General features: G+C 37.0%; 1 protein-coding gene across 1 annotated transcript; it reads right to left on the minus strand.

Annotated features, from left to right (window-relative positions):
• Nucleotides 1-9,644: 9,644 nt before the first annotated feature.
• Nucleotides 9,645-12,081, minus strand: LOC109111578 (deubiquitinase OTUD6B). Its single transcript, XM_019124537.2, has 7 exons — nucleotides 11,807-12,081; nucleotides 11,540-11,682; nucleotides 11,341-11,445; nucleotides 10,953-11,265; nucleotides 10,344-10,405; nucleotides 10,146-10,252; nucleotides 9,645-10,049 (listed from the first exon to the last, which is right to left on the minus strand). The coding sequence occupies exons 1-7, from the start codon at nucleotides 11,874-11,876 to the stop codon at nucleotides 9,965-9,967; spliced, it is 885 nt and encodes a 294-aa protein (XP_018980082.1). The 5' UTR covers nucleotides 11,877-12,081; the 3' UTR covers nucleotides 9,645-9,964.
• Nucleotides 12,082-12,283: the final 202 nt, after the last annotated feature.

Raw genomic sequence — 12,283 nt, forward strand, 5'->3', positions numbered from 1 at the left:
TATAATTTTTAAATTATTTTAAAATATCTGAAATAATAACCTTCTTTAATCACAGAGCAAACATCAAGACACTATTCTAATAAATAATCTTCCATGATGAATGCACATTTTAAGGTCCAATTCTCACCATTAACAAACCATTAACTAAGCATTTTGCCTTAATAAACTCCTAATTTGCTGTTTATTAATAGTATTGTATTTGTTAAGTTTAGGTTTTAGGTAGGATTAGGGATGTACAGTATGGTCATGCAGATTATGTGCTTTATAAGCACTAAAAAAACAGCCAAAATGTTAATATAAGGCATGCTAATAAGCAACTAGTAAATAGTGAGAACTGGTCCCTATATACTAAAGTGTTACCTTGTAACTCTCATATGTGACCCTGGACCACAAAACCAGTCTTAAGTGTCAATTTTTCGAAATTGAGTTGTATACATCATCTGAAAGCTGAATAAATAAGCTTTCTGTTGATGTATGGTTTATTAGGATCAGATAAGATCTGGCCGAGATATAACTATTTGAATAGCCGGAATCTGAAAAAATCCCCTTTGAAGTTTTCCAAATGAATTCTTAGCAATGCAAAAATTAGGTTTTGATATATTTACTGTAGGAAATTTACTAAATATCTTCATGAAACATGATCTTTGCTTAATATCCTAATAATTTTTGGCATAAAAGAAAAATCGATAATTTTGAGCCATACAATGTTTTTTTTGCTATTGCTAAAAATATACCCCACCGACTTAAGACTGGTTTTGTGGTAAGAAATTAAAGTGACAAAAAGAGCAAAAAGTATTTTTAAAAAAAGTTTCAGTCTTAGTCTATTCTAATGTTGTATGGTGTAATCATGAGAAATGTGGACTCATCAGCTTTCTTGAATATCATGGCCTCAAAAATAATCAGCTAAATCAAGATGTTCAACCATGCCAGCTCATCTCACAGGAGTTTCTATTCTCTACTAGTTATAGACAGTCTAACCCTAACCCTAACTAGACAGTCTGAATATCAGTCTCAATGGGTCACAGTCTTCATCGTCTCATTTTGGAAATGTTCCTTGCATTACCAGAGCAGTAGCATTAATGTGGGAGTTGAGGGGGTTGACTTAAGCCAGGTGCTCCAATTAGGCTGGCTGTGATCCAGCACATACGGCTGCAGTGCCGCCCGTCACCAGCGATCGGAGCGCTTTCCCTTCCACAAACACACCTGCCGGAGCAAACTCTGGCTCCCATATGCTACATTTATTGAAAACAAAAACATAATGGTTGTGGTTGAAAATCTGTGACCTAGTGTACAGTGAGAGAAACTGGTGAATAATGTGTCCTTTAATATGATTCTGGGCTGTGCGTAATATCAAAATCCTGTTTTCCTCTTAAGTCTAATCATGTGTGCACATATGAGCCAGACATATGGCAATGTGATAGGGTAAATGTAACATATGACAGGGAAATGACTGATGCTGTGGTGGAGCGTTACTGAAATAGAGTGTGGGAGAGAGAGATTAATGAATACAGTGGACATGTTCCTCAAGGACATTGCTCCTGTCCCTCCATATGAAACAGATGTTGAGCTGGTGGAGGTAGAACGCCACAGGCGCAGCATGTTCCCAAAAAATCCAGCGTACAGATGCCTCTACCTGGGACGTGCTGGTGTCAGCTGCCTCTCACTTTGAGCACGATCCTCGGGCCATGTGAGCCATCAGGGAATGATGGGAAAAACAGACCTATATTACTGAGATGCAGACAGTAGACACAGGCACCTACACTGGGATGGTCAAGACATTATGCTGACTGGCAAAAAATGACATACAACACTTGATTTCCACAAGCAAAGGAAATACTTATGGCAAATGTAGAGCTAATTTTTTTTTTTTTTTTTTTTTTTTTTTTTTTGAAATTGTTGTTGAGTCAAACTTTCCTGTCAGTCATTCCTAGACTTCAAGACTCATGCTTTTTTTTAATTTTTTTTATTCAATCTGATTTGTAGAGTGGATAAATGTACCCAATGATTACATACATATAGCCATGGAACTTTTGTTGGCTTTGACTTTAATGTGACATATTTCTGGGTGAAACAGGATATTCAAGGAGAGAGAAAAATAAGACTTGGGGGACTTCATCCTGAAACAACACTGACATCCACCTTTGAGGAGGTCAAGTTCACTCTCAAGAACATCATGACGTTCCCAGAGGTAAAGGGGTTATTTTATGTTACCACTGTATATTTTATTACATGATTAACATGAATAATCATTACACTACTATTGTCAAGAAGTGGTGAGGGAAAATAAAATAAATAGCTAAAAAAAATAGCTAGCTAAACAGCCTAAAATCTATATAGCTATGTGGCAGTTGGTTAAATATTATGTTTTGGGCTTACACTCTTAAAAATAAAGGGTCTTTATTGGCATTGACGGTTCCTTGAGGAACCTTTAACATCCATAGAACATTTCCGATTCTTTATAGTGTAAACATTTTTTTAGATTTAAAATATTCTTAATACTGAGAATTTTTTTTTACTTTTAAGGAATCTGAAAGGGGAAACAAAAATGGTTCTACTGCATCACCCCCTTTAGTTACCTATATTTTTAAGAGTGATATAACCAAAAAGAAAGGTCATTTCAGAATGAAGCACTGATAAACACTGATAAACTGATAAAATATGCACCAAAAATTCAGTTTTGATTTCATGTCTGCTTTAAATAGCAGCATGATGGACTTTTAGAAGAGAATCTCGTCCCTAGTAACTCAATGCTCATATCATCCCCAGTGTCTTTGCACAGAATTCGCTGACCTTTTTTCCCATTTCTTTTTCTCTCAACCAAGGCGCATCAAAGGATTGTTTGGTTCAGTGCATCCGCTGTAGTTTGTTACAAATTACAAAACTTGAAAACCAACTTTCCGAGCAAAAACAAAGCCTCTCAAAAGTACGAAAGAGGCCCAGGTTTATAATTCCCTATGGATAGTCTACAGTCATTATTGTGACTACTGAAACTCTCAAAGAGCAAGAAACAAGATTAAAGCTTATTTGCTCTTTGAAGTTTTCTTGCTTCTTCTGTGTTTTCTTGCTCTTAACAACACAAGGTGTTTTTGCACTTGGAAAAAGGGGCGAATGACCCAAAACTGCCACAGTGAAAGGGCCTTTCTGTGGCGCTGCAGCTAATGAGGAGAGGGCCAATGATGGTATAGCCTCATCTTCACCTCAAAGCCTCCGTGCTTCACTCTGTCTAACACACTTACAGTACTGCCGAGGCAGAAAAACAAAGCCTTACAAGGCTGAGATGCTTCTGAATGTGCCTTTTTCTTTCTTACTTTTTGTTTTTTTATAGAAAAAATATCAATATACCAAATGAACACCACATTTTCTTTAAACACTGAGCTCTGGCTTTGATTTTAGGCACAATTATAGCCTATATAAAATAAAATATGACAATCTGCAAAGCTTGACGCTCAGTCAAAACCTTCTATTGAAGTCTTTTTGGGCTAAAGCACTGCCTAAAAACAATCCTATTTTCAGTGTTCCTGATTAATCATATTTTTCTGGTTACATTTTGGCACATCTCCAGTCCTCCTCAGCCATTTTGTTTAGTGTATGCTTTTCTCATTTAGATGCTTTCACAGGCTCTGCTTCAATGCTTTGAATCCTGCTTGTTGTTGGGATGTTTACCAGAGAGACACATTGCCCCCTAGTGGTGCCTAGAAGAAGTGTGACAGACTGATTGTGCAGCCATCATGTTGACAACGCCTTGGTGCCATGCCAGCAGCTCGATAGGAGAGCCCTCATTCAGCATAAGATGCCAGACAATAGATTTCCCTGATTGGAGAGTGCTCTTCTTAGCTTGACAGTGGTTCACTGCGTGGTATTGAGTAGCTGTTTTTCCCCTTCTCAGAAGCAGGCCAATACACCAATCAATGATGCTAATTTTAATACTTGAACTCAAAAGATAACAGGTCTGGTTGTAGGACTAAAAATCGACCCACACCATTCATATTCAGAGGGGTAGAGCTGTTCTCCCTAGAGATTTGGCATATCTGTATAAAAGTAATGATTTGGTCAGAATGTAATCAGAAACCTTTTTCCCCCACTTTTCTATGAGGTGAGATGTAATGTACTTACACAATTTGAACATAAAAAAAGGAGAAAAAAAGATAAATATGTAATAGTGTTTTTACTCTTTCAGTGCATGTTCTTATAATTAAAAAGGGTCAAATTCTCTTACCAGCGCTCAAGGACATTCAGGGGTATAAAGATAGACCCGGGAGACTGGAGAGATGAGCAGGGATGCCTCGGGCAAAGCACAATCAAAGCAATCTCATTCAGGTTACATGCGTGTTAGAGATTATGACAGCAATATGGTGCGATGAAACCTCCTTTGGCTGATCTGTCATGGTGACAATAAAGCCTTGTCAGTGCTATATTATAAACAATTCATGTTGCATATATGATAGATAGTGAAGTAACAGATTGCATGTAAATAAGTTGAATACATTGTGCAACCGATCACTGCTAATATTTAAGTGGGGAAATTCTGTTTTCCATTATAAGTGGTGCCGTCATGCATTACGGTGAAATCTATGAAATGGGTCAAACGAAACCCAATTAAAGAGATCTAATCTTTAACGTAGCTACTGAAGCGTTCTTAATGTGCGCATGTTTGTGTGTGAGGGCTTGATAGGAGCTTAAATAGTCTGACAAAGAAGAAATGCAATAAAGCTCCGGCTTTCCAATAGATCATCCTGAGTGAATTTGCCAACATTACTCTTCCCGTTTCAAGGCTAGTAAATGAAAATTTATGCACACCTACTTTATCTTCCTTTACGTTCCCCATGAGGTGGCGAGGAGATATTCTCACCATAGGCAATATTCCCTTTCAGTAATTATATCAGTGTAGACTTCCTAATTAACATATGGCATACATGTTCAGAGTGTACAGGAATAATGCTCTCAGTTCTCCACTGCGTCTCCCACTGTGTGACATTTTCTCCGCTGACAGATATTCTGCATTGCTATTAATGTCAATCAAACACATTCTCTCTATTCAGGCGGCACAAATGCCCACAAACAGGGGCTCGGGCACACCAGACGTGTCATGACATTCCCACATCGTTGATGTATGAAAACAACAGTGGAGTGTTTGTGTGAAACGAGGTTAGCAAAACAAGGGGAAAGGCTGGGCTCTGTTTTAACAAAGTGGTCTGACAGAGGAGAGCTGCTCACGCACATATACACATCCGCACACACACGCTGACACCAGACAGGGCCCGAGGCGGTCCTGCTGCTCCAGGACCCTAACATCTGCTCTCTGGAATAATGCATGTTTCATTTCAGATGCTCTCTCTCTCTCTAAAATGGAGCGGTGATCTGCCTGTAATGCAAAGGCCACAGATCATGCGGTAAACTCTGCTCTGGTAGCCTCAAAGCTGTCCTCGGGCGCTCAAAATCCAGCTACAGAGATGGAGGAGACTGGTGCACCATTTGTTTCCAGTGCACTGAGTAATGGCTGCCACTGGGCTCTGCCACAAAGGCAGGCTGTTTCAGACTAGACACACAAAGAAATACTCGGTCTGGTGTGATTCCTAATGCACACACAAATGTAAATATACACAAACTAATTAACAAAAAGCCCTCTAGCCTCTATGTATTTTAAGCTTACACTATGCAGATTGAGATTTGTGAGTTCTCTTAATAGTTGCCTTAATAACTGCCGAATATCATTAAGTAAAATATGAGCTATGAACATTGTGACACAACAAATATAATGCAAATAGTCAGTTCCGTTCCTTGCATTTAATTGGCTGAGTTCAGTGAGTGCTGATATGGTCCGACAGTTCTGAAACTTTTCACTCAAATACTCAAAGTTAGTCAGTCTGCAGTACAATTTGTCAGTTTATTTGTATGAATTTGAAAATAAAAAATACACTTATACACAAAAATATAAAAAACAAGGAAAAAAACAATTATAAAGATCTGTCTCTTTCAGAGCCAGACCAATTAAATGTGTGTGTGTGTGTGTATACAATATATGACCATATAAGAAGGGTTTGAAAATTAGTGAGGTCCAGGGTGGGGTGTTATGAATTGTGCTATAATAACACCCACTACAAATCCAACTCATTATATACACTATATAAACTTATATAGACAGACATGTATGTTAGTGAAAGATGTTTTCTTTGTTTTGGGGGAGATGGACATGATTAAATTAGACCTTGTTTATTGCATCATAATTTGTTAATCCTTTACTATAGGTTAGGGGTGGATAATTTTATTATTTGGTTATTATTCAACAATACTTACTGTAATAGTTTTCATTATCGCTATATCATTTTTTCGCCTTCACACGTGGATTTCTATTGAAATGACTGGATTTCGTCCTCGACAATTCACTTAACAAAGGTAAATGTGATGTGACCGCACCTTCACTCAAAATTAACTTGTTCGTTGAACTGTTGTTTGAAATCAATATCATTTAAAAAGCATTTAAAAAGCGACAGCTAAACAATAATATTTTAATGGTATCAGCTAAAAGCATTCAAACGTTACGAACCTGAAATAAAAAAAAACTCTTGAGTGGGTCAATGTTTTGGGGAAGAATTGCTGGTCCAGCAAATGTAGATTCACATTTCAAAAGTTTAATGATTTACAAAGATGTTATGATTGTAATACATGTGGATGGTTCGAGAAATGCTGTATGGAGAGCCTTGTCTTTTGGTTGATTGATTTTGCTGATGTTTGAATAAAATACAGTCTTATCAAGGCCGAGAGGGTGGCTCTCTTGACAGCTTCTGCTTGTTGGTGCATTTACCTCAAAGAAAGTAATTTAGTAACATCAGACCGAAACAGACTTGTTTACACTATCTCCTCTCCTCCTTTCACGGGGAGTCCATATAGGCCTACCATTTGTGAGGCACATTAACGCCCGCCAAGTGCACAATCACTTGGAAATTGAGGCAACTGCTCTAGAATAATGGCTGAGCTTGACTGAGGGCTGTATAATAAATGACTGAGTCTCATGGCACTTTTCAGTGGACATCCACACAGTCGCCATTAGTTTCCTAAGTGCACTTTTCCCTGCACTTCTAAATTGATTGAAACAAAATGTCACAATTATGCCCTGTAGCTCAAGCTTTAATTATTCATCAATTAGCGTTTTCTCCCCCCCTTCTTTTTTCTGAACTGATTTTTCATTCAGTTTGCGGAGATGTATGGTTCCCCTGCTGTTAACCAGTCCAAAGTCATTAGTTTCTGGCTTTGCAATTAAACCTGCTGCATTATTCATCAGGCCCAACTCGTAGACTCTGCTCTGAGCTCAGGAGGCCTGCATGAGAAATTAATTTGGAGAGATGAAGTTTCCTCTCAGGTTAGAACAGATGCCATTGGCCCAAACAGAGGGTAGGTATGGAGTGTTTTCATTGTAGGGAATTATATTGTAGTGGCAAGCGTAAAGCCAGACTATAGAAAGAAGAGAACTGTGAACGGAAAAAATATCAAAATTGGGCATAGCCTGTGGTGGAGTGCTTCAGATTATTTAAAAATTACTTTTAAAATCAACTCAGGAGGAAATGTATATTGACTATATAATAGAAGTCATATTGTGCATTTAAAAATGATTCAAATATATAGTTTTATTTCACTGTAAAGTATTAATGATAGAGATGTGCATGACATTTGAGTCTAATATATAAGCATACTGCATTATGCATTATTGTTAGATTCATTCAAAAAAAGAAAGAAAGAAAGATTCCCTTCTGCAGATATCACGCTGACAGCCAGATAAAATATCGTCAGTTATCAAATGTTGCCATCTGCTGGTGTATCGCAAAAACATCAACTATTCATTCTTTATAACAAACAGAGATTTAAAAAATGATTATGATCAGTCAGGAGATCCATTTTTAATGTACAGTATAATTGTACAAGCCCATAGTACTGATGGTCATCTCTGTTGAAGCAGTCGTAGGAACACAGCAGAACTCTGACTGGAACAGACTGAGAGCTTTTCATCCCCAAAGACAAAAGAACAGACTCTGATTACTAAAGAAGAGTCTAATATTCTCTTGTACTTTTATTGACATGCAATGTGGATCATACAGAAAACAAAAGTAGTAACACATTGGCTTTGTTGTTTTGGCTAATCTTTACTAATCAGGGGCATTAAGTTAAATTGTGACCCTGTTAATATTTGTTGATTCAAATAACAAATGTTGTCTGTGTGCCTAAGGCATAATAAACACATGTTATGCAAGCGTAATTCAGCAGGTTGTCAAACCATTAAACTTTCCTCAAACATCCTGAGCAAAGCGAGGCCTGCCAATTAACTAAATTGTTTCCTTCAAAGAATAGTTCCTCCGATGTCAGAAACTGAAACTAAAAAGAACATTTTATAAATATAATAAAAAATATTTTATATAGTATATGAGTTAGTGAAGAAAAGTTAACATTAATCCTATAAAGCCTTTTGATACGCAATTTTCTATTTATTTTATGTGAGTAGTCTGCTGTTAAACAGTCTCATAAAAGTGTAAATGTATCAAATATTACTCAAATTAAAAAAAAAAGTTTCTTCATTTTTTTTTTCATTACTATTGTCTCCTCTCCTATATCAGTCTTCACGTGATTATAATTAAGCACAGATTTTAAGAGGGCTGAAGTCCCACTTATCACCATTTAGAACCAGCTGTATATTATTATGTTTCAGTATAATCATCTAATTTAATAAATAGATACATACACATTGACAAAATTATTAGTAAAGAACTAAAACATTTAAATAAACAGCTGAAATGGCTGGCAGTTTGTCTACACCAACTGGAAACACAGATAAACAGTTTCCAGCAACATCCAAGATCTTCAATTTTTTTCCATCCAAGAGTGCCCTAAGCAAAGAACAAATGCTTAATAAACTAATATGCATAAAAATTGAGTAAAGTATGACTGTGTTGCCTCTGGTAGTTCTGTCAGGTTGTTTTGGGCCAAGTACAATTTCCTCAGCTATGGTAAACAACTGTATAACTGCTGTCAGACTCGACAGATAATTATTATTCAACTTTAATACAACAATCCATGTCAGCCTCCCAAAAAAATCTGGAATGTGTAATTTTCCTAGAGCTCAAATTAAGTGACTTGATAATTGAATCAGTTTCCATTTGACGCTTCACTTGCATGGTCAACTTGAAATGTTCTCATGTTTCTATGGAGATGCAACGTGTAGCGTCAGTAGTGTTGACTGAAGCGGACTAACATGGGAATAACATGCATCACGGTAGCCTCAAAACTCACTAAAGAGATCAAAGACTAGAAATTCAACAAGATGTTTGACACATTCCTCGATTAGTGTACAAAATAGGACCTGAAACGTTATGAAAATGTATTTTCTCTTTTAAATTACATTTAGTTTACATTATTTTGTAATGGGAAAATCATGTAGTAACAGGTTTGTATAAATACAGCTAAACATTACATTTTGGGCATGCAAAATGAATATTTGCCCTTATGCAACAACATTTTGAATACCCATTGAATACACAGTGTCAAAATTATGAAGTGATATGATTTTAACTGTTGTTTAGTCCAACCTCTGATGTGTTTTTTCTGCTTTTTAAAGTGGATGACTATTTAATATGTTATTTAACACAGAAGCTTTTCAGTGATTTAAAGTTATCTTTATTTAACGGCATAAGCATGACACATCCAGCACCTCTTAGAGCAAATTACTTGCTGATATGCAGTTTTCCAAAAAATAACACAGAGCACATAGCAATTTCTTCATAAATAACACTGGCGAGCATGGACTGTTACATGAAGCTTGTCCACTGCAATTGAAGTCACCAGCATGTTATTTCATCATCCTCTGTGAGCATCCTGACCAAATCCACGGATCCTAGCAAAACGGAATCAAATTCCAGAAGGTCCACTTCTACAGGCTAATTATGCACAGATGCATATATTAATGAGTGTCAGTGATGGGTCAGCCCTCTTCCTCATTTGCCAAGTCTTTCAGAGGCTCCACAGAATTGTAGTGTTCACCAAGTCCATACGCATGCCTCATATAACTGAAAGAGACAGGGAAATGCATTTTAGTACAGCAGTACAGAAACTTTTTGTACCAAATCTTATTTTTAAATAAATAAACATATTTAGTTATTTACACGAGTGCGATTGGTGGCTTGTCATATTCTTCACCAATAATAATAGAAGGGGATTCTGCCTGAATGACTTCTATTGGTAGCTGGAGGACCTGTGAAAGGGCTTTTAACTGTCATGGAGAAAATATGAAAAGCATTGATATTAAAAAATTATGACTTTTAATGTGCGATTTACAATGGCATACTGTCTGGTATTCTTACCTCTAACTGTCCGCCCCAAGCAGCTGTGTCTGCAACATCATTGCAGTATTTCTCAAACTCATCTAAAGTAAAAACGAATCCAGAGTTAACAATAAAATCCATTCATATCATGAAACAACAAGCATTCAGCTTAATGAAATACTTCTGCGCTTATCCATTTAAAACTTTTGGGTCAGGAAGATTTTTTTTTAACAAATTAATTATTTTATTTAGCAAGAACACATTCATGTAAACAAAAGTGAGAGCAAAGACATTTATAATGATATAAAAGACTCCCATTTCAAATAAACACTGTTCTGTTGAACAAAGAATTATTTCAGTTTCCAAGATAATATTAATCTGCACAACTGTTTTCAACATTTAAATAATAAAAAAATATTTCTTAAGTAGCAAAATCAACATATTAGAAGAATCAATGATTTCTGAAGGATCATGTGACAGTGAAACTGGAGTAATGATGCTGAAAATTCAGCTTTACCTTCACAGGAATAAATTACATTTTAAAATATATTCGAATAAAAACCAGTTATCTGAAATTGTAATAATATAGATTTTTTTAGTGTGTTTCGATCATATTCTGAAGTGTATGGCAGAGTGTGTGGCACTCACCTGCAGTGTACATGTCTCCTGAATTGGGGTCAGTGAGGAACGGAAGGAAGTCGTCTGCATGGCTCCTCATGTACTGAGCTGTTTGAGCCCGAAGCTCTTTAAGGCTGAGAGGGGCGCCTCGCTCCGTCAGCTGATCCTCCACGGCGCGGTACATGCAGTGGCCGTCAGAGGAGATCTCTCTGATCTGCAGGTGCCTCTCCATCAGCTTCTGTCTCAGCTTCAGACCCTCCTGATGACGGGAGCCGGCGAGATTCTCCACTTCTGCCTCAGCGATCCGAGTCTCCCGCTCCTTCTCAAGAGCAGCCTTTTTGTCCTAAATATACCAAGAATTTTTAGCATCCTTAAAAGAGACTTTAAACCACAGCCACCAAAATGGAAAGGAACTTACCCGTCTCTTCTGGGCTTTAGATGTCCGGGTTTGCTTGCCTGAATCCGTTTTTTCCTCATCATTTGCCAAACTGACGGAATCCACTGCATTGGAAACCTCCTCCACCTTGAAACAAGCCATGATTGTATTAGTGAGCTGCACTCATGTGTATCTACTTGACAGTTTCTAGTTAGTGTAACAACATCATGGTTTGACTTACTGAGGGGGGGTTCTGAAGATGTTTGAGCTCATTTTCGTGTTTTTGGGTGAGCTCAGCCTCTAGTTTGGCGATGTCTTCAGTCAGCTGTTTCCTCCTCTTCTTGTCATTTTTGGGAACAGCATTTTTCATAATTTGTATTTTTGCTACGACACAAAAAAGACATCTATATTTAGTATGCACTATACACATTTTTGTTTCTATTATATAAGCATTGTCTCATACATATTTATAGATTTATTTGTATTTAAAGGTAGTGACGTGTGTTACCTTGCAGGTCTTTCTTTTCCTTGCGATGCTGTTTGGCTAACAGCTCCTCTGCTGTCTCCACTTCCTCCATTTCGAAATATTCAGAGCAATAAAATGTTTGCTAAAATGGACCTAAACGATAAATATATTATTCATTTGCACCAGTTTGAGTTATTGCGCTGCAAGGACTGAATTGCGGTTTCAGCTCATAGAAATCAATTGATTCTCAGTTCAATTGATCTGTTCTGCAAGTCAAGCGCATGGATTCAATGGGAAGACAGAGACTGAACACATCCGGTAATACAGCATTTCAAAATAAAAGTCTTAGATACTTAGACTGTTTTTATCTGGGTATTTTAATGGAATTGTATAAAGTGACATAATAAATAAACAGTAAATTACACTAATTTAAACCAGTAATTTACGCAGCGACTTAAAACCAGTGGCTTATTTTTTGCCCTGAATTATTTTGAAACCGCTGTCAAGTGGCAAGAGTGT

Source organism: Cyprinus carpio, chromosome B19, assembly GCF_018340385.1.
Source record: "Cyprinus carpio isolate SPL01 chromosome B19, ASM1834038v1, whole genome shotgun sequence".
Classification (NCBI taxonomy): Eukaryota; Metazoa; Chordata; class Actinopteri; order Cypriniformes; family Cyprinidae; genus Cyprinus; species Cyprinus carpio.